The following is a 23,655-nucleotide window of genomic DNA, read 5'->3' as shown; positions in this document are numbered from 1 at the left end:
AGAAAAGTTTGTTAGTAGAAACATTTTTTTCCCATAGGAATCAATGTAAAAGCAAATAATGCGTGCAAACCCATTAGGAAAGAAATAAAAGCTCGGAATTTGGGTGGGAGGAGGAGAAGAATAGAATAGAATAGAATAGAAAAGAATAGAAAAGAAAAGAAAAGAAAAGAATTTTATTGGCCAAGTATGATTGGACACACAAGGAATTTGTCTTGGTGCATATGCTCTCAGTGTACATAAAAGAAAAAGATACATTTGTCAAGAATCATGTGGTACAACACTTAATGATTGTCATAGGGGTCAAATAAGCAATGAAGAAACAATCAATATTAATAAAAATCTTAGGATACATGCAACAAGTTACAGTTATACAGTCCTAAGTGGGAGGAAAAGGATGATAGGAATGATGAGAAAAACTAGTAGAAATAGAAGCGCAGATTTAGTAAAAAGTCTGACAGTGTTGAGGGAATTATTTGTTTAGCAGAGTGATGGCGTTCGGGGAAAAACTGTTCTTGTTCTAGTTGTCTTGGTGTGCAGTGCTCTGTAGTGACGATTTGAGGGTAGGAGTTGAAACAGTTTGTGTCCAGGATGCGAGGGGTCAGTAAAAGGGTCAGAAGAAGAGGAGGAGGACAGTCACTGCCCAGAGCGAAGGGAGCGTTTCTTTTCTCTGGGCGCTGGCAGAGGTTTATTCCCTCTCCAAGCGCCCATAGAAAGGAAAATGCTTTATTTGCTCTGGACTGCCAAAGCCTCCTTAAGCGCCACCAAAAGGCTCCTCTGGCCGCCCAGAAAATCCCAAGATTGTCGGGATTAAAGGGGGAATGGCAGGAAACTATCCGGGCCTGTTTTCCTGGGAATTTTTTCCAGGCTTGGGTTCTTAAGTAGAAAATGGTTCTTAAGAAGAGACGAAAAAATTGAACACCCGGTTCTTATCTAGAAAAGTTCTTAAGTAGAGGCGTTCTTAAGTAAAGGTACCACTGTATTCCGTTCTGGACAAGGGGCTGTCCAGCCTTCAGTGATGGAGCACCCACAAATTTAGGAGACAAGCCTTTCCACTGATTTAATTGTTCCCAGTGTCAGGAAATTCCTCCTTCGTTCTTGGTTGGATCCCTATTAATCTTCCATCCATTACTTCTTGTCTTGCCATCTGGTGCTTTGAAAAATCGGTTGGTGCTCTCTTTTTCTGTGACAGTCTCTACAATGCGATTTAAAACGTAGAACATAGAGTAATAGGGTTAGAAGAGATGGTGGAGGTCTCCTAGTAGTTCAACCCCATTCCCATGGCAGGAGATAGCAACAGCAATAGCACTTAGATTCATATATCGCTTCACATGTATTCCACAGCCCTCTCTAAGCGGTTTACAGAGGCAGCCTCTTGCCCCCAACAATCTGGGTCCTCATTTTACCAACCTCAGAAGGATGGAAGCAGTATTGGGTTGCTAGCCGGTACGGGCCACACTGCGTATGGGTAGCTAAAATGGAGCTGCATGTACAAGCTCTGCATTGCCGGCATGCACACATGTGCATCCCAGCGAGATTTTGCTCCTGCACATGCACAGGAAGAAAAAATCTCACGAGAGGGTGCATGCAAGAGAAAGACATTTCAGCAATGTTTTGCTTCTGCGCATGCACAGAAGCAAAAAAATCACCAAAATCTCGCCCATGCATGTCCTCTCATGAGATTTTGCTTCCTGCGCATGCGCAGAAGCAAATTGTCGCTGGGGTGCATGCATGTGCACACCGATGAGGTGGAACTGCATGCGCATCATTCCAGTAGCGGTGGTAAGGAGCAACCCCTGTCTGGATGGAAGGCTGAGTCGACCTTGAGCCTGATGGCCAATTATTCTAGAGAACTATTCATGCAGAAACCTCCTCTTGCTTAGCCACTCATGTCTTCTGGCAACTCTGTGTACTCTAGCATCAAGAAGAGGCTCCTCCTGAGTCACTCATGTGCACCTCGGGAGGTATAGCAGGCCCTGGTTGACTTTCAGCCTCTGATAGCACATACTCTCCGACCTCCTCACTATCAGACTCGGGCACCAGGTGCACTGGCCTAGGGTACCAGCCCACACTCATCTCTTGATCCTCGGGAATCCATGATCAGCTGTGCGGGGAGAAGCGGACGGGCCACCAATTGGTGGTCTTCTGGATGTGGTTCTTGCCAACGTTCCAAGTAATGCACCCATTGAAAGAACAATTTATTGGATGCCTTGTATTCGCCCAACTGGTGGAAACTGACTCCCAAGGTTTTCACCTAATAAAATAGTGAAAGTTCCCCCTTTCCCCTCACGTCATTAATCACGTTACCCAGTAGAAGTATTGAACAGTTGCTTACCTCCTCCTCTCCTCCTCTCCCCAGCAGCAGTTGGAAGGTCCTTGATCCCCACAGGAACATGTTTTGCTTTGACTACAAACCCCAACTATCTATCTCCCCGCCTTCCATCTCTTCTTCTGCCTTGTGGCAATCCTGGAGCCTCCAAGATGGCAAAGATAGGGGAAGGTTTGGTAGGGAAGGTTTGCCTATTTGCCGATGACTCTAAAGTGTGCAATAGGGTTGATACTCCTGGAGGCGTCTGTAATATGGTAAATGATTTAGCTTTACTAGATAAATGGTCAAAGCAATAGAAACTGCAGTTTAATGTTTCCAAATGTAAAATAATGCACTTGGGGAAAAGGAATCCTCAATCTGAGTATTGCATTGGCAGTTCTGTGTTAGCAAAAACTTCAGAAGAGAAGGATTTAGGGGTAGTGATTTCTGACAGTCTCAAAATGGGTGAGCAGTGTGGTTGGGCAGTAGGAAAAGCAAGTAGGATGCTTGGCTGCATAGCTAGAGGTATAACAAGCAGGAAGAGGGAGATTGTGAACCCGCTTTATAGCGCGCTGGTGGGACCACATTTGGAATACTGTGTCCAGTTCTGGAGACCTCACCTACAAAAAGATATTGACAAAATTGAACGGGTCCAAAGACGGGCTACAAGAATGGTGGAAGGTCTTAAGCATAAAACGTATCAGGAAAGACTTAATGAACTCAATCTGTATAGTCTGGAGGACAGAAGAAAAAGGGGGGACATGATCGAAACATTTAAATATGTTAAAGGGTTAAATAAGGTTCAGGAGGGAAGTGTTTTTAATAGGAAAGTGAACACAAGAACAAGGGGACACAATCTGAAGTTAGTTGGGGGAACGATCAAAGGCAACATGAGAAAATATTATTTTACTGAAAGAGTAGTAGATCCTTGGAACAAACTTCCAGCAGACGTGGTTGGTAAATCTACAGTAACTGAATTTAAACATGCCTGGGATAAACATATATCCATTTTAAGATAAAATACAGGAAATAGTATAAGGGCAGACTAGATGGACCATGAGGTCTTTTTCTGCCGTCAGTCTTCTATGTTTCTATGTTTCTAAGATCATCCAAGTTTGCTTCTGGATTGACAGTTGCCTTCTAGAGGTTTTAGCCAGTCATGCCTTTCTTGACAGTTTGCCTTATGTACTTAGGGATAAGACCGCTCATTTCATGAATTGTTGCATCCGTGAAGGGAATCGGAAGTTTGGATGCATTCTTAATGAAGGCTGGGTAGGACTTTCAGATTTGATATAGGAATAAATGAGCTTCTTAGCATTTATTCCCCCAGTATAATATTTGCATTGTATGTTTCTGATCTAGCCAGATTTTTATTCACGGCTGGCTTCTTTTTAACTTCCTATCTGTTTGTACCTGCTTTCTTGCCTTGAAAGAGTCTTGTCTCCAGATGGTATCTGCAGCTCTTAATAAATGAGTCCAGTCACTCAACTGATAAAATCTGTCATTCCGCTCAGCCTTATCTTGGTCCTCGGGGAACAGAAGAGACAGTGGCAGCCATGGATCCATAGATGTATTTTTCATGCGTTGGTGTTGGCATTTCAGGGTTTAACTTTCCCAAAAAACCTCTGCTTCAGCTTGTTAAGTTTCAAGACAAGGAGGTACCAAAATATGAAGGGCCTATGACCTTCTCAAAGGACATCTGTCTGTAAGGATTTGGGTTCCAGTCTAAACGTGGCATTATCATCATAGGCAGGGCACATAATACTAGTGTCCAGAATCACATCCGAGTCTTGTACAGTGTGTACTTTGGTATTCAACTGCTTTGAAATGGATCAAATTTGGTACAGGGAGTCCTTGACTTACAACAGTTCTTTTTTGTCACCATTCGAAGTTACAACAATACCAAAAAAAGTGACTTATGGTCATTTTTCATACTTATGACCCCATGGTCACATGATCAAAATTCAGATGTTTGGCATCTCTAAGAACATAAGAAGAGCCCTGCTGAATCAGGCCAAAGCCCTTCGAGTCCAGCATTCTGTGTCCCACAGTGGCCCACCAATTGCACATGGGGATATTGAGCAGAAAGAGAAGGCAAAACCCTCCCTTTCCTCTGACCCCCAACAAATGGTACTCAAGGGAATCCTGCCTGCCTCAACCAACATAGAGGCGGCACATGGACCTCTGTTTCAATAACCACCAATACACTTGGCATCCATGAATCTGTCTAATCCTGCCTTGAAGTTATCAAGGCTGACAGCTGTCACGACCTCTTCTGGAAGGGAATTCCATCAACCAACGACCCTCTGGGTGAAGAAATATTTCCCTTGATTTGTCCTCACTTTCTTACCTATGAGCTTCAGGGAGTGGCCCCTCGTCCTAGTATTGTGTGATAGAGAAAATAGTTTTTCTCTATCCACCTTTTCTATCCCATGCATGATTTTATACACTTCGATCAAGTCACCCCTTAAATGCCGTCTTTCAAGGCTGAAGAGATCAAGGAGTTGCAGCCTGGTTTCACAAGGGAGGGGCTCCATTTCCTTGATCATTCTTCTTACCCCTTTTTTGCACCTTTTCCAGTTTCATTATATCCTTCTAGAGGTGTGGTGACCAGAACTGTGCACAGTACTCCAATGTGGTCTCGCCATCGATTTGTACAAAGGCAATACAACACTTACCGACTTATTTTCGATTCTACTTACTTATTTTTGATCTAGTTCATATTTATGACGGTTGCAATGTCTCGGAGTCACGTAATCTCCTCTTGTGATCTTCTGACAAGCAAAGTCAATGGGGAAGCCAGATTGACTTAAAAACTTAACCCCTGCAGAGAATCACTTAACAACTGTGGCAAGAATGGTTGTAAAATGGAGCACAATTCACTTAACAAATGACTTGCTTAGCAACATAAATGTTGGGTTCAATTGTGGTCATAACTCGAAGAACAACCTGTAATCAGTGCATTTTGACACGAAAATCTTGTTCCATTATTCATTGTTTGGTATTCAAGCTAGAACTTGTCAACTGCCTTGTGACTTACTGCAAAATTGTTCAATACTCATCATTTTTGGTACTCATCATGCCTCCTGGAAGCAATTATCAATGAGTAATGAGTTTCCTCTGTAGATCTAATGCCAAGCTAAAGTCTTTGGTCTTGACCCCCAGAATCAACCTTGTATCAACAGTGGATGTTTTGCTGGAGCTGAACTAAAAAGAAAAAATAGAGACGGAAGAAGACACAACTTGTTTTGAGTCCATTTCGCTTTACTCAATGAATTTCATAAGTGGAATTTGCACAGAGGAGGATAAGATTCAGAGTCAGGAGATATGAGCTGAGACAGAATATTACCGAAGGCAGAAATATAGATTTTAAGAGACAGAGAGAGTGAGATTAAAAAATACCCCTTAGCTTTCCCTGAATGGCTTATTGGCTGTTAATTCTGTTCTTCTTGCTGTTTGCCTCTTGCATGCTTATTATTTAGGGGAATAAACTTTGTGCCACTCATAAAACAGCCATATTTCATGTTGGTAATTTGTTTTTAAAAGGCCCAACCTTTTATATTCTGATGAAAGGCTCCGCCTTACCAGGTGAAGTGGTGTTTACTTGAATTGTAATATACGGATTCTGACTGCAAGAAACATCTATTACTTTTGAAAGATTTGATTTAGCTATGCAGGGCCAGGTTGCTTGAAAATGTAGCGTTGTATGCGCCACAAGGAAGAAGCGCAAAACCAGGGAAACCGAACTAAACTATTGCTTTGCTTTTTCATTTTCTGTTTTCATTCCACGGAGATTAATCGAAGCAGAGGTGGGTGGAGGCGCTGGCTGTTTTTATGAGTTTTCATCTAAATGTTAAGAGGTGTGAACCGAGGAACACATAATTCAAGGAGTATGTCAGTTGGAAACTTTTCTTATTTTTTTTTATTAAGCTGATTAATTGTTTTAATTAGTTACTCAAGGAAGCATAAGACAGCTCCAGAACTTGGTAATTTTTAGGCACAACATTATGTGCTAGCTCTTCCGTTGATAGCTTAAGTAGGAGGGTGCGGGTAGAAACTAGGCCAGCCAAGTAAAACTTTTCTTGGGCATTTAATAATCCTGGTTTGCATTCTCAAAGTAAAGCCAATGCAATCCTGGGCTGCTTTAACAGAGGGATAGCATCAAAATCACTTGAAGTATTAGTACTGCTTTATACAGCCTTACTAAGACCACACTTAGAATATTGCATGTCGCTTTGGTCACCATATTATAAAAAGATGTTGAGACTCTGGAAAAAGTGCAGAAAAGAGCAAAAAAGACTGGGGGTTAAAACATACGAAGAACAGTTGCAGGAACTCGTGGTCGGGCAGTAGGTAAAGGAAGTAGGATGCTTGGCTGCATAGCTAGAGGTATAACAAGCAGGAAGAGGGAGATTGTGATCCCCTTATATAAGACCACATTTGGAATACTGTGTTCAGTTCTGGAGACCTCACCTACAAAAAGATATTGATAAAATTGAACGGGTCCAAAGACGGGCTACAAGAATGGTGGAAGGTCTTAAGCATAAAACGTATCAGGAAAGACTTCATGAACTCAATCTGTATAGTCTGGAGGACAGAAGGAAAAGGGGGGACATGATCGAAACATTTAAATATGTTAAAGGGTTAAATAAGGTTCAGGAGGGAAGTGTTTTTAATAGGAAAGTGAACACAAGAACAAGGGGACACAATCTGAAGTTAGTTGGGGGAAAGATCAAAAGCAACGTGAGAAAATATTATTTCACTGAAAGAGTAGTAGATCCTTGGAACAAACTTCCAGCAGACGTGGTTGGTAAATCCACAGTAACTGAATTTAAACATGCCTGGGACAAACATATATGCATTGTAAGATAAAATACAGGAAATAGTATAAGGGCAGACTAGATGGACCATGAGGTCTTTTTCTGCCGTCAGTCTTCTATGTTTCTATGTTTCTATGAACTTGGTATGTCTACTCTAATGAAAAGAAGGACTAGGGGTGACATGATAGCAGTGTTCCAATATTTGTGGGGCTGCCATAAAGAAGAGAGGGCCAACCAGCAGTAGGTTGCTCCTGGTTCAGCCCAGTTCTTAGAACTGGTAGTGGCGGTGGTAGGAGGCTCCAACCACCTGCCCGGGATGCTTCTGCGCATACGCAGATGTGTCACAAGTGAACAAACCAGTAGCAACAGGTTTTAGAACCTACTACTGGGGTCAGCCTATTTCCCAAAGCATCAGAAGGCAAGAGTTGCTGATCAAGGAGAGAAGCAACCTAGAACTAAAGAGAAATTTCCTGGCAATGAGAATAATCAACCAGTGAAAGAGGTTGCTTTCAGAAGTTGTGGATGCTCCATCACTGGAGGCTTTTAAGAAGAGACTGGACAGCCACTTGTCTGGAATGGCAGAGGGTCTTCTGCTTGAGCAAGGGGTTGGACTAGAAAACCTCCAAGGTCCCTTCCAGCTCTGTTATTCTGTTATTCCTTGAATATGGCTAGGAGGAATCTTTGAGATCTTCAGAAGATGCTCCCAGAAAATATTACAGGCTTAAGGGTGCAATCAACAGTGTCAAGGTAATGACCATAACAACACAATCAAAGCCCTGCTGGGTTTTTTGTACGTGCAGACTTCCCAGAAGATTTTGTTTTGCATTCCACAACTCTTTTAAATCGGGCCAAAGTCATTGTTGCTCCAAACCACAAGCTTGGAGACCCCCAAAAAAAGTCCAAAGATGATCTTGCCAGATGTTGCTCATCCAAAATATGGGAAGCCTTCTCTGTCCAAAACAATGCTTTGGGTCCTAGAGATGAACCACAGAGAGACTTAGTTTCCTTCTACTTAACCCCAGTATTTTTGGACCAATAACCATGACCCCATAGACCAGGGGTCCCCAAACCTGGTCACTAGAAGATTTGTGGACTTCAACTCCCAGAATTCTGGGAGTTGAAGTCCAAAAGTCTTCAAGTGGCCATGTTTGAGGACCTCTGCCATAGACTTTTCCTCCTGAACCTTTATCCACCGACATGGGACTTGACTATTTATTGATTTGATTTGATTTGATTTGATTTGATTTGATTTGATTTGATTTGATTTGATTTGATTTGATTTGATTTGATTTGATTTGATTTGATTTGATTTGATTTGATTTGATTTGATTTGATTTGATTTGATTTGATTTGATTTGATTTGATTTGATGCCCCTCTCCGGAGACTCGGAGCTGCTAACAGCAATAATAAAACAGTGTACAATAGTAATCTAATACTAAAAATGATTAAAAACCCATTAGTATAAAAACCAGACATACATACATACATAAATTTATTTATTTATTTATTTATTTATTTATTTATTTATTTATTTATTTATTTATTTATTTATTTATTTATTTATTTATTTATTTATTTAGATTTGTATGCCGCCCCTCTCCGCAGACTCGGGGCGGCTCACAACAAAGTGAAAAACAATTTATAACAAATCTAAATTGCTACTAAAAACATTTTAAAAACCCCATTTTCTAAACACACATGCATACACACATACCATTCATAAATTGTATATGCCCGGGGGAGATGTCTCAGTTCCCCCATGCCTGACAACACAGGTGGGTCTTAAGGAGCTTACGAAAGGCAAGGAGAGTAGGGGCAGTTCTAATCTCCGGGGGGAGTTGGTTCCAGAGGGTCGGGGCCGCCACAGAGAAGGATCTTCCCCTGGGGCCCGCCAACCGACATTGTTTAGTTGACGGGACCCTGAGAAGGCCCACTCCGTGGAACCTAATCGGTCGCTGGGATTCGTGCGGCAGCATAGAATTGTAAAGGCCTAGGGGGAAAGAGGATCTCAATTCCCCCATTCCTGAGGGCAGAGGTGGGTTTTAAGTAGCTTACGAAAGGCAAGGAGGGTGGGGGCAACTCTAATCTCTGGGGGGAGTTGGTTCCAGAGGGCCGGGGCCGCCACAGAGAAGGCTCTTCCCCTGGGTCCCGCCAAGCGACATTGTTTATCCTGATTCTGATTTCTTTGCAGATTTCTCTTCATTGCCCTTCCTATCCACTCAACTTGATGATGTCCTTCCTTTTTCTTCCCACAAGCCTCTCTCACTCCCAGCTCCTGGTTAATGTTTCTCATGAGCTTTTGGTGCCACAGAAATATTGACCTCCTTATTTCTGACAGATTGTACGTTTCTTTAGCTAGAATGTTTTGTCCACTCTGTGTGACATTTAACCGGGTCAGATCTCGGCTTCCTGGGGTTGCTTTCCTTCCTGGCAGAACAGCTGATTAATTCTGGATCTCTTTTTTGACAGTTGCCATCCTCTGTCTGGTGAATGCAATTGCAAAGCTGGTTGGGCAGGACTTTATTGCAACGAAACGTGTGCGCTCGGGTTCTACGGTGAAAGTTGTCGCCTTGTTTGCCATTGTCAAAATGGAGCAGATTGTGACAGCATCACAGGGAAATGTACCTGTGGACCAGGATACATGGTAAGTCCCAACCCCCTCCTCCTCCTGTTATTATTATTATCGTTGTTGTTGTTCATCACACAATGGCTGCATAGCTAGAGGTATAACAAGCAGGAAGAGGGAGACTGTGATCCCGCTATATAGATCCCGCTATATAGAGCACTGGTGAGACCCCGTTTGGAATACTGTGTTCAGTTCTGGAGACCTCGCCTACAAAAAGATATTGACAAAATAGAACGGGTCCAAAGACGGGCTACAAGAATGGTGGAAGGTCTTAAGCATAAAACGTACCAGGAAAGACTTCATGAACTCAATCTGTATAGTCTGGAGGACAGAAGGGAAAGGGGGGGACATGATCGAAACATTTAAATATGTTAAAGGGTTAAATAAGGTCCAGGAGGGAAGTGTTTTTAATAGGAAAGTAAACACAAGAACAAGGGGATACAATGTGAAGTTAGTTGGGGAAAAGATCAAAAGCAACGTGAGAAAATATTATTTTACTGAAAGAGTAGTAGATCCTTGGAACAAACTTCCAGCAGACGTGGTAGATAAATCTACAGTAACTGAATTTAAACATGCCTGGGATAAACATACATCCACCCTAAGATAAAATACAGAAAATAGTATAAGGGCAGACTAGATGGACCATGAGCTCTTTTTCTGCCGTCAGTCTTCTATGTTTCTATGTTTCTATGATGTTGTTCAGATTGGATTTGGCATTTTGTCTGCCTGTTGACTCCTTCCCAAAGACTTAGGATAGGCAGATGTGGATGTTTGAGGGTGTTACAGATAATGCCAGAGGATGGAAGCTGTTCTGAGAGACGCTGAACCCGGCCCATCTATTATTAGGTCAACTATTACCAGAAACATGTCCCAATAATGACTTATTTTAGGCCAGTGACAAAGCCATGTCCCAATAATGACTTATTTTAGGCCAGTGACAAAGCCATGTCCCAATAATGACTTATTTTAGGCCAGTGACAAAGCCAAGAAGGTGGCTTCATTCTGGCAGGTTAAAGTTTGATCTAGGCGTGAAAGAAGCTGTTCTTGCACTGATGACATTTATTGTTTTATCAATATACAAAATAAACAGAAAAATAAAAATTAGGAAATTAGGGGAAGGATAAAGAGGAGGGGGGGAAATATGAGGTACAAGGGAAAGAGGGGGGAAAGAGTTGACTTCCGACACTTTTTAGCACAGTATAAGACAATATCCTAACCTCAACTTTTACACTTAGCAGCAGGGGTGGGCAGCAGGCAGGATGGGGTGGAATGCAGTTCCACTGGCGGAAATGAAGATGCGTGCACAGCTCCAGCTGATCAGCGGCTGTCACTTCCTGCATTACTGGTCCCGGCTCGGCTCTCTATTTTTTCCCTGCTGCTGCTGCTGCTGCTGTGTCTGCGCTCCTTGCTTTTCTCCTCTTTCCTCCTTCCTGGCTTCGGACGAGCTTCCCTCTCTCCTGCCTGGCTCCCCTCCAGCTTCACGTGGCCACCTCCCGCCTGAGGTGCAAGCAGAAGACATGGGTGAAAGCGGCGCTGGCAGCATTTATGCTTCTGGCAGCCCCCTAGCTACCCAGCCTGAGGCAGGGGGAGACCCAGAAAGGAGAGCGCGGGAAATGCAAAGCAAATTGTCACCCGAGTGAGCAACACTGGTAAGATTGTAAGTCGAGGACATAATAGTTCACTTGAATGAGGTTGATTGTTCAAGCCACTCCCACCTGGTCACATGGCTGGCAAGCCACTCCTACCCAGTCACATGACCATTAAGCCACACCCACAAAATAAGCCACACCCACAGTGTGGCAGTAAAAATCTTGGCTGCCCATTACTGCTTAGCAGTATATAAGTATATACAGTGATCCCTCGATTAGCACGGTCTCGATTAGCGCGAAACGCTGCAACGCGGTTTTTCAAAAAATATTAATTAAAAAATAAGTCCGTGCTAGTTCTCTCTCTCTTTCTCTCCCTGTTGCCGGCGTGGTATATGAGAGAGAAAGAGAGAGGCAGAGGTCGGGCGCATTACCGGGAGGTGGAGGCGGCGTGGGGACGCTGGGTGCCGGGGACACCGAGGAGGGGGTGGACGTGGCCTCTCAGCTGCAGAGCCGAACAAGGGCGGAGGCAACGGCGGAGTCCGGCGCTGGGGCCATGCGGGGCCGCTCATCCAGGGGGGCGTGGACTGGCAAGTCGCCCTCCTTTCTCTTTCTTTCTCTCTCTTATACCACACCGGTAACAGGGAGAGAAAGAGAGAGAGCGGAGGGCACCTTGCCGGTCCACGCCCCCCTAGATGAGCGGCTCCGCATGGCCCCAGCGCCGCCCAGGCAAAGGGGAAACCCCAAGATCGCTTGCTGCTTGCCGTATTGCAGCGAAGGAGGCGAAGCAAGGCTCCAAGCTGCAATACGGCAAGCGGCAAGCGATCTTGGGGTTTCCCCTTTGCCTGGGCGGCGGGAAGACCAAGGGAAGGTTCCTTCAGCCGCCCAACACCTGATCCGCTCCGCAGCGCGGCAGCAGCGAGGAGCCGAAGATGGGGTTTCCCCTTTGCCTTTACCCCATCTTCGGCTCCTCGCTGCTTCCGCGCTGCGGAGCAGATCAGCTGTTGGGCGGCTGAAGGAACCTTCCCTTGGTCTTCCCCGCCGCCCACACGCAAACTCCACCATCTGCGCATGTGCGGCCATGAAAAAAATGGCGCGCATGCGTAGATGGTGTTTTTTACTTCCGCACCACTATAACGCGGAAATCGATTAGCGTGGGAGGTCTTGGAACGTAACCCCCGCGCTAATCGAGAGATCACTGTATTTACTTTTACACTTTAGCAGTATATAACTCACCGTTTCTATATCAACAAATATATCCAATCAGCAAAACTGAAGTCAACGTTTTATTTTTATTTTTCATCGTAAGCACAAAATCCAGAAGTAATATCCAAATAAAAAACACAATTAAATATTTTCTCATGTTTAAATAAAGCAATCATTTGAAAAAGAGGCTGTTCTGAATAAAAGACGCCTTTTTCAGTTGATGGTAAATTTGTCAATGCTGATGATGTTCAAGTGATGCTCCAGAAGTTTTATGGTGGCAACCAAGGTTCCTTTTAATATTGGTCCTTCCTTGGCTTGCTTTTGCCACGGTCAAATATTGCCAAATATTTTTATTTACATGTCTTTGTATTTTGTTATCTTCTCGAGTTCTTCATCTGCTCTTCTGCTGTCTCCGGGTACTGCCACGTCCACTGTCCATAGTCTTTCGTCTTTCTTATCGACAGTTATTAAGTCTGGGGTATTATTTTTATTACAGTGTTTATATGCTCTCTTTTGAACAGTGTTCTCAAGAAATGCTGGTAATTTAGGGTCACTCCAAGTTTTAGAACTGCCACAAAGATGCATATGATTTTAAGCAATGTTGTTTTCTGGGAATGAAATGCTCTGAGGTCAAAACTAATTTTTCAGCTATTTTCACAGTTGTACTTTTGCTTTTTTTTAAAAAAAAAATGATTACTGTCATTTGTCATAATATAAAATACAAATGAAAATAAGGATAATGGGGAAAGAAGGGAGAGGGAAAGGGTAGGGGAAAGGGGAAAGGGGAAGAAAGCAATGACTTCCAACATTTTTGATGCAGTAAAATGCAAAATAAAGTGACAACCTTTGGCTTTTTGCTTTCATATCTTTAAGTGATTCCATTTGCATAACAGCAAAGTAACCTAATCAGCAAAAACCTAGGTCAAAAATTTCATTTTTGCTTTGTTTTGTTATGTTTTGAGCAGAAACTCAAATTCCCAAATAGATACAAAACTGAATACATTCTTTTCTTTAATTAAAATGGTTAATGTTGCCAGCTCCATCACTTTTTCCATCCATCCGTCTGCTGCGAGAATTGATGTATCTTTCAATTTTTTGCGCATATGACAACTACATTGTTCTGGCTTGTTAGTAATGATGGGGAAAAACATTTGCCTGTTTATTTCATAAATAAACTCTGATTTTCGCTTGCTATGATATTTTTCATTCTTTTCCAGTTCCTTTTAAGCTACTTCAGTTTCATTTGGTATTGCTGCATCTATAAGTACAATTTGATTTTTTGAGGGCACCTTAGTGCTCTCTTGCTTGAAATCTTGGTTGAGTTCTTGCAGACCTTTCATTACTCAAACCAGGTTATATGATCAGTGCTAGAAGGGAGTGGGATATGAGAGTTTATTTTATTTTATTTTATTTTATTTATTTACTTACTTACTTACTTACTTACTTACTTACTTACTTACTTACTTACTTACTTACTTACTTACTTACTTACTTACTCGGGGCGGCTAACAGCAATCATAAAACAGCATACAATAATAATCCAATAATCCAGTACTAAAAACGATTAAAAACCCCTTTATATAAAAAACCAAACATAGATACAAACGTACCATGCATAAAATTGTAAAGACCTAGGTGGAAAGGGAATCTCAATTCCCCCATGCCTGGCGGCAGAGGTGGGTTTTAAGTCGCTTACGAAAGGCAAGGAGGGTGGGGGCAATTCTAATCTCTGGGGGGAGTTGGTTCCAGAGGGCCGGGACTGCCACAGAGAAGGCTCTTCCCCTGGGTCCCGCCAAACGGCATTGTTTAGTTGACGGGACCTGGAGAAGACCCACTCTGTGGGACCTAACTGGTCACTGGGATTCGTGCAGCAGAAGGCGGTCCCTGGGATAATCTGGTCTCGTGCCATGAAGGGCTTTATAGGTCATAACCAACGCTTTGAATTGTGACCGGAAACTGATCGGCAACCAATGCAGACTGCGGAGTGTTGGTGTAACATGAGCATATGATGATGACATTACCTAATGAAAAGTCTGTAAGAAACAACCAGGCTCAGAGAAAATCAAGGATTCTGCACTCCTCCTCCTCCTCCATTCCTCAAACCCCATTTCCTTCTAGCATTGATGCTGTAACCTAGTTGGGTAATGAAACTTCTGCAAGAAGACCAAGCTTGGAGTGCACCAGAACTCTTCATTTTTATTGGTACAGTTTTTGAGAATGCTGTGTTCTAAATCAGGAGTCTCCAACCTTGACAACTTTAAGACTTGCGGACTTCAACTCTCAGAGATCCTCAGCCAGCTTTAAGACAAGTCTTAAAGTTGCCAAGGTTAGAGATCCCTGTAAATCTACCTGTCATCTCTGAATTCAGAAATCCTGTAAAAGGTCCATGTGGTTATTTTAGGGCACTTTTCCAACAGTATGACCATAAGGCTTAAAATAACTTTATTGTCACTTTAAATGTACACTAATTGGCATATATTAAAAAAAAGTTTTGTTGTATACCACGTTAAAAGGATCACCACCTCCAATAGACATTGCATAAACATGACAAAATAAATAAATAAATAAAAATTTTGCATATATGCACGTTACCCACATATATTATTATATGACACAGAAAAACAACAATACAATATTTTATTTGGCAAACACACACACACACACACATTTATTTATTTATTGGATTTCTATGGCGCCCCTCTCCAACAACAATATTGTATTGTTGTTTTTAAAAAAGATTTCTCAGCCTTTGGTTTATTATAAAATTATGAGGAAATAGATACTGTATTTGAAAATGAGAAAAGTGTTTGGAAACTTCAGATCGTGCAGAATGCAGCTGCGAGAGCAATCATGGGCTTCCCCAAATATGCCCATGTTACACCAACACTCCGCAGTCTGCATTGGCTGCCGATCAGTTTCCGGTCACAATTCAAAGTGTTGGTTATGACCTATAAAGCCCTTCATGGCACCGGACCAGATTATCTCAGGGACCGCCTTCTGCTGCACGAATCCCAGCGACCAGTTAGGTCCCACAGAGTGGGTCTTCTCCGGGTCCCGTCAACTAAACAATGCCGCTTGGCGGGACCCAGGGGAAGAGCCTTCTCTTTGGCGGCCCCGGTCCTCTGGAACCAACTCCCTCCAGAAATTAGAATTGCCCCCACCCTCCTTGCCTTTCGTAAGCTACTTAAAACCCACCTCTGCCGTCAGGCATGGGGGAATTGAGATACTCTTTCCCCCTAGGCCTTTACAATTTTATGCATGGTATGTCTGTATGTATGTTTGATTTTTTATATTAATGGGTTTTAATCATTTTTAGTATCGGATTATTATTGTACACTGTCTTATTGTTGCTGTTAGTCGCCCCGAGTCTCCGGAGAGGTGCGGCATACAAATCCAATAAATAAATAAATAAATAAACAAAAAATAAATAGACGTATTATTTGGAAATAGAATAGTTAACGTTTGACATTCTCTTATTTCTAAAAGAATAAGGCGGGGGGGGAGTAAAACTTTGAGGTGGTGAGCCAACTGTGAATGTTGGTGTAACATGAGCATATGATGATGACATTACCTAATGAAAAGTCTGTAAGAAACAACCAGGCTCAGAGAAAATCAAGGATTCTGCACTCCTCCTCCTCCTCCATTCCTCAAACCCCATTTCCTTCTAGCATTGATGCTGTAACCTAGTTGGGTAATGAAACTTCTGCAAGAAGACCAAGCTTGGAGTGCACCAGAACTCTTCATTTTTATTGGTACAGTTTTTGAGAATGCTGTGTTCTAAATCAGGAGTCTCCAACCTTGACAACTTTAAGACTTGCGGACTTCAACTCTCAGAGATCCTCAGCCAGCTTTAAGACAAGTCTTAAAGTTGCCAAGGTTAGAGATCCCTGTAAATCTACCTGTCATCTCTGAATTCAGAAATCCTGTAAAAGGTCCATGTGGTTATTTTAGGGCACTTTTCCAACAGTATGACCATAAGGCTTAAAATAACTTTATTGTCACTTTAAATGTACACTAATTGGCATATATTAAAAAAAAGTTTTGTTGTATACCACGTTAAAAGGATCACCACCTCCAATAGACATTGCATAAACATGACAAAATAAATAAATAAATAAAAATTTTGCATATATGCACGTTACCCACATATATTATTATATGACACAGAAAAACAACAATACAATATTTTATTTGGCAAACACACACACACACACACATTTATTTATTTATTGGATTTCTATGGCGCCCCTCTCCAACAACAATATTGTATTGTTGTTTTTAAAAAAGATTTCTCAGCCTTTGGTTTATTATAAAATTATGAGGAAATAGATACTGTATTTGAAAATGAGAAAAGTGTTTGGAAACTTCAGATCGTGCAGAATGCAGCTGCGAGAGCAATCATGGGCTTCCCCAAATATGCCCATGTTACACCAACACTCCGCAGTCTGCATTGGCTGCCGATCAGTTTCCGGTCACAATTCAAAGTGTTGGTTATGACCTATAAAGCCCTTCATGGCACCGGACCAGATTATCTCAGGGACCGCCTTCTGCTGCACGAATCCCAGCGACCAGTTAGGTCCCACAGAGTGGGTCTTCTCCGGGTCCCGTCAACTAAACAATGCCGCTTGGCGGGACCCAGGGGAAGAGCCTTCTCTTTGGCGGCCCCGGTCCTCTGGAACCAACTCCCTCCAGAAATTAGAATTGCCCCCACCCTCCTTGCCTTTCGTAAGCTACTTAAAACCCACCTCTGCCGTCAGGCATGGGGGAATTGAGATACTCTTTCCCCCTAGGCCTTTACAATTTTATGCATGGTATGTCTGTATGTATGTTTGATTTTTTATATTAATGGGTTTTAATCATTTTTAGTATCGGATTATTATTGTACACTGTCTTATTGTTGCTGTTAGTCGCCCCGAGTCTCCGGAGAGGTGCGGCATACAAATCCAATAAATAAATAAATAAATAAACAAAAAATAAATAGACGTATTATTTGGAAATAGAATAGTTAACGTTTGACATTCTCTTATTTCTAAAAGAATAAGGCGGGGGGGGAGTAAAACTTTGAGGTGGTGAGCCAACTGTGAATGTACCATCAGAAGAAAGAATCAGTTTATTAGGTCAAAGTAATTTCTTTTGCAGAATGAAAAAAAAGAACTATTGTAGTCAAATGCCAGGCGTGCCATGAGCCATTAAATCTACGCTAGGCATCCTTTCATTTGTAGTATTTGTACATATCAGCCCCTTGTTGTGACCAATATATTTGTATCTTCTATTTTCTATTCCCTTCTTTCCTCCCTTGCTGTCTTCCTTCCCTTCCTTTCTGTCCTCTCTCCTTCTTTTTTCCCCTTTTTTCCTCCCTCTCTCCCTTCCTTCTTCCTTTCCTCCCTCCCTCCATCCCTTCCTCTTTCTCTCTTCTCTTCTCCATCCCTTCTACCTTCTTCCCTCCCTCCTTCATCTCCTCCCTCCTTCCCATTTTGCCTTCCTTTTCTTCCTTTACTGCCTCCTTCCCTTCCTCTTTCTTTCCTTTCTCCTTCTCTTCATCCCTTCTACCTTCCCTTCTACCTCTCCTCCCTCCTTCCCTTTCTGCCTTCCTTTTCTGCCTTTACTACCTCCTTCCCTTCCTCTTTCCTTCCTTTCTCCTTCTCTTCATCCCTTCTACCTTCCCTTCTTCCTCTCCTCCCTCCTTCCCTTTCTGCCTTCCTTTTCTGCCTTTACTACCTCCTTCCCTTCCTCTTTCTTTCCTTTCTCCTTCTCTTCACCCCTTCTACCTTCCCTTCTTCCTCTCCTCCCTCCTTCCCTTTCTGCCTTCCTTTTCTTCCTTTACTACCTCCTTCCCTTCCTCTTTCCTTCCTTTCTCCTTCTCTTCATCCCTTCTACCTTCCCTTCTTCCTCTCCTCCCTCCTTCCCTTTCTTTCCTCCTTTTCTTCCTTTACTACCTCCTTCCCTTCCTCTTCCTTTCCTTTCTCTTTCTCTTCATCCCTTCTACCTTCCCTTCTTCCTCTCCTCCCTCCTTCCCTTTCTGCCTTCCTTTTCTGCCTTTACTACCTCCTTCCCTTCCTCTTTCCTTCCTTTCTCCTTTTCTTCACCCCTTCTACCTTCCCTTCTTCCTCTCCTCCCTCCTTCCCTTTCTGCCTTCCTTTTCTTCCTTTACTACCTCCTTCCCTTCCTCTTTCCTTCCTTTCTCCTTCTCTTCACCCCTTCTACCTTCCCTTCTTCCTCTCCTCCCTCCTTCCCTTTCTGCCTTCCTTTTCTTCCTTTACTACCTCCTTCCCTTCCCTTCCTCTTTCCTTCCTTTCTCCTTCTCTTCATCCCTTCTACCTTCCCTTCTTCCTCTCCTCCCTCCTTCCCTTTCTGCCTTCCTTTTCTTCCTTTACTACCTCCTTCCCTTCCTCTTTCTTTCCTTTCTCTTCCTCTTCATCCCTTCTACCTTCCCTTCTTCCTCTCCTCCCTCCTTCCCTTTCTTTCCTCCTTTTCCTTCCTTCCTCCCTTCTCTCTGTCTCTGTATGTTTATACTGCATATATGTTTATGTGCATGTCCCTCTTTCTGTATATATGACTGATACATTTGCACAGATAGGCACAAAATCAAACTTTTGTATCCTTGTAGGGTTTTTTCCCTTTTTAATTAAGCATTCTCTTTAATTACCAAGGTAAATCTTGCTATGTCAAACAAATCCACAGGTACAAGGGCCCCTTCTCCATTTGCTCTGCATTGGTCAGGTTACTCCTGGCAATTATCCCAAAGCAATTATTCAGGTCCGCTTTATTCTGGTTTCAACTAATGGAGGTCTAACTGAATAGACATATCTCTAAGTAGCTGAGGGCAGAAGAACTAGTAAAAGACAATTTATTTTGTCTTTCTGTTCTCCATTTGGGAAGAAGTTGATTTTAACTCTCGATCACCATCACTCTACTAAACAAATAATTCCCTCAATACTGTCAGACTTTTTACTAAATCTGCACTTCTATTCTACTAGTTTTTCTCATCATTTCTATCATCCTTTTCCTCCCACTTAGGACTGTAGGACTGTAACTTGTTGCTTGTATCCTAAGATTTTTATTAATATTGATTGTTTCTTCATTGCTTATTTGACCCCTATGACAATTATTAAGTGTTGTACCACATGATTCTTGACAAATGTATCTTTCTCTTTTATGTACGCTGAGAGCATATGCACCAAGACAAATTCCTTGTGTGTCCAATCACACTTGGCCAATAAAATTCTATTCTATTCTATTCTATCAAGTAAATTGATTCTCTAAAGTTACACAAGTCTTGTTAGGTGGTGGGAATAGTCTTTCCAGTGTCAAGTGGAGAACAGACCCCAGACCATGAAAGTCCACCTCTTAGCAACACAAACATTTTTCTCTTTTATTTGTCACATTTATATCACACAGCAATAAAAAAAACAACTCTTGGCAGTTTTACACAATATAAAAGAGCACTAAAATCTCCAGAGAATTTGAAAATATCAGAAACAGCTTTCTGTGGACTCCAGAGACCTTCCGGAGGCCGGAAATGTCCCATTTCCTAACTTCCTGGAGGGCCGATTTTTACCCTCCCAGAAGCTGTGCATGAGCCCTGGACTTACCTGGCATCCAAAACCGGTCATGTGGAAACTCCTGGGAAGGCGAGGCAGCGTGGGCATGCATGTACATCTCCCACATGCGTGGCAGAGATCTGAAAATCAGCTGGCTGGCAGGAGATATGCACACATGAGCTGACGGATAGCTCCCCTACCATAAGTTCACCATCATGACCCTACACCATTTCATACAAATGGTTGTCCATTGTCCAATCACCTCTTAAAAACTTCCATTGATAGAGCACCCACAACTTCTGGAGGGAAGCCATTCCATTGATTGATTAATTGGTTGATTTTATTTTGTTTTGTTTTGTTTTGTTTTTATTTTAGTTTTTATTTTATTTTACATTTTACATTTTACATTTTACATTTTACATTTTACATTTTACATTTTACATTTTACATTTTACATTTTACATTTTACATTTTACATTTTACATTTTACATTTTACATTTTACATTACTTTACTTTATTTTTATGCTGCCCTTCTCCTTAGACTCAGGGTGGCTTACAACATGTTAGCAATAGCACTTTCTAACAGAGCCAGCCTATTGCCCCCACAATCCATGTCCTCATTTTACCCACCTCGGAAGGATGGAAAGCTGAGTCAACCTTGAGCCGGTGACCAGATTTGAACTGCTGACCTACAGATCTACAGTCAGCTTCAGTGGCCTGCAGTACAGCACTCTACCTGCTGCGCCACCCCGGCTCCATTATTCTTGCTGTTGGAAAAATTCTCCTTATTTCCCAAACTCAAAGTGAACTGCTCCAAACTTGATTGTAGAAAAAACAACCTTAGCAACAGAGTGCTTAATACCTGACTCTGAGGTTTCATCACCAAAACCTCAAAACCCTGCCCTTAGACTGTCCAGTGTTGACCTCACCCAATTCCTAAGAAGTCAGTAAGATGCATGCATAAGCACACTAGCATGCCTATCATCCCTGCCCTAATGTTCCCTCTTACCAGTACCCATCTTAGGGATATAAACAATGTTTTATCTATGTATATTACATGTTCTGTCAGGCTCTCTGGTAGAATCCTTCCAAAAATTCACAGGTACAAATTTCAGACACACACACGTTTGAAAATTCAAAACAATGTTCTTTATAATGAAAATTCACTTAAACCAAGCCCTCTTTTGGTATAGCAAAGAGCACTCGTCTCCAAACAAACTAGTAAATTGTACAAGTCCCTTATCAGTTCTGTGATACTTAGCTTGCAGCTGTGAGGCAATTCACAGTCCTTCTTTCACAAAGTGAAACACACTTTGCTCTGGTTTAGTTTCAAAGCGGGGAAAAATCAGCACACAAAAGGTCAAAGTGAGTAAAGCAGTCACAAAACACAACGATCAGATAATCCTCCACAATGGCCAAACCCACAGGCTGCTATTTATAGCAGCCTCACTAATTACCACAGCCCCACCCAACCACAGGTGGCCTCATTTTCTTTGATAATAATCTCTCAGTTGTTGTTGCCTATGCATCGCTCTCCGCATGCGTGGCTGTATCATTAACTCTTGTTCTGAATTCAAGGAGGAGCTAGATAATTGATCTCCTTCTGAGCTGTCTGCCACACTCTCCTCCTCCCTGTCACTCATGTCTTCTTGGTCAGAGGAGCCTTCATCAGCAGATTCCACCGGGGGCAAAACAGGCCTGCAGCATGTGGATGTCTCCCCCACATCCACAGTCCTTGGGGCAGGAGCTTGGGCAGAGCTAACCACAACAATTACAAATATGTACTTGACAAAATAAAAATAAAAATAAAAATAAATAAAATAAAATAAAATAAAATAAAATAAAATAAAATAAAATAAAATAAAATAAAATAAAATAAAATAAAATAAAATAAAATAAAATAAAATAAAATAAAATAAAATAAAATAAAATAAAATAAAATAAAATAAAATAAAATAAAATAAAATAAAATAAAATAAAATAAAATAAAATAATAAAATTAAAATAAAATAAAATAATAAAATAAAATAAAATAAAATAAAATAAAATATAAAATAAAATAAATAGAGCAACTACAATAGAACAAATTCAAGAGGAGAATGCCAGTTCCATGAGGGTTCTTGAACAACATCTGGATATAATACAATATTTGCAATCTTTGTTTAGGCAAAGACTGAAATTCAGAGCTGTTTCCTTTCCATCCATTATCCCTTGTCTGGGTTTCAGGTGCTTTGGAAAATAGCTTCCTTTTTGAGGCTGCCCCTCAAATACTGGAAGATGCAATCCTTGGAAATTTCCCCTGGTTTTTTTTTTTAATCCCTTCCAACCGGCAAGGTTGAATATTTGCTGCGGAGCTTGTAAGTGAGGCCTTCCTCACATTTTCTTCCATTAAGAACAAAAATAATAATCCAGAGTTTCCAAGTAAAACTCCCCCAAAGTTTGATTAGGTTCTGCTGTCCCACTCCGGAAATAACATTTCATCTCCCACTAAAGAGCTATTTTCACAATGACATTTAAGCAGCTCGGTTATTGGAGATGGCACCATAATCACTGAAGCATATTTAGGTATTAGTCAGTCGCGTTGCACTCCCATAATGTACAATAGTCTCTGGCAATTAGTCCAGGAAGAGCCGTTAAGCTGGGAATCACTAATTTATTGCAACGGAAGTGTTGTTATTATCTTCGGGTTAAGAATGAGGGTTATTGAGTCTGGGAAGCCCACTGGCTTTCAGGAGTGGGTGAGGCTCCTTCAGCAGGACCATAAGCCACAGCACAGTCACAAACAGGAGAAAGTGATCAGAATAGAATAGAGCTGGAAGGCACCTTGGAGGTCTTCTAGTCTATCCCCCTGCTCAAGCAGGAGAATCTATATCCATGATGGCGAACCAATGGCACGTGTGCTACAGGTGGCTTGGGGAAGGCCATTTCGCCATCTGTAGGCTTCAGGGAAGCCCCGGAGTGCAAAAAACCCAGCCAAATAGGCAACCAGAAGTTCAGAAAAACGGACCTCCTCCCTCCTCGCTGGTTCACCAAACCAAAAAGGTTGGGGACCACTGGCATAGAAGACCTCCAAGGTCCCTTCCAACTACTGTATTTTTCAGAGTATAAGACACACCTTTTTCCTCCCTAAAAGAGACTGATAATTTGGGTGCATCTTATACTCTGAATGTGGCTTTTTTTTAGCCCTAACTAGCTGCTAATTATCTTTCCAGCTCTTACCTTGTGTTCTGTCGAGCTCTCTGGCAGAATCCTCCCAAAAATTCACAGGTACAAATTTCAGACACACACACGTTTGCAAATTCAAAACAATGTTCTTTATAATGAAAATTCACTTAAACCAAGCCCTCTTTTGGTATAGCAAAGAGCACTCGTCTCCAACCAAACTGGTAATTTGTACAAGTCCCTTATCAGTTCTGTGATACTTAGCTTGCAGCTGTGGGGCAATTCACAGTCTTTCTTCTTTCACAAAGTGACACACACTTTGCTCTGGTTTAGTTTCAAAGCGGGAAAAAGCAGCACACAAAAGGTCAAAGTCTTAAAGTTGCCAAGGTTGGAGACCCTTGTCTTAA

At 42.0% G+C, this 23,655-nt stretch overlaps 1 protein-coding gene across 4 annotated transcripts in view; it reads left to right on the top strand.

The window, feature by feature from the left end:
- The window catches only part of MEGF11 (multiple EGF like domains 11), a 493,435-nt gene that overhangs the window by 304,572 nt on the left and 165,208 nt on the right, over positions 1-23,655 (top strand). For all 4 annotated transcript variants that reach the window (XR_011559978.1, XM_070762671.1, XM_070762669.1 and 1 more), the window contains one exon: positions 9,596-9,770. Coding sequence is in view for 3 of the 4 variants with exons in the window: in XM_070762671.1 (XP_070618772.1) it covers positions 9,596-9,770 (175 nt within the window). In the remaining variant the exon portion in view is untranslated. The remainder of the gene's footprint in view (positions 1-9,595; positions 9,771-23,655) is intronic.

The sequence above is a fragment of the Erythrolamprus reginae genome, chromosome 10 (genome assembly GCF_031021105.1).
Source record: "Erythrolamprus reginae isolate rEryReg1 chromosome 10, rEryReg1.hap1, whole genome shotgun sequence".
Classification (NCBI taxonomy): domain Eukaryota; kingdom Metazoa; phylum Chordata; class Lepidosauria; order Squamata; family Dipsadidae; genus Erythrolamprus; species Erythrolamprus reginae.
This window is presented reverse-complemented; position numbering and strand designations above follow the sequence as displayed.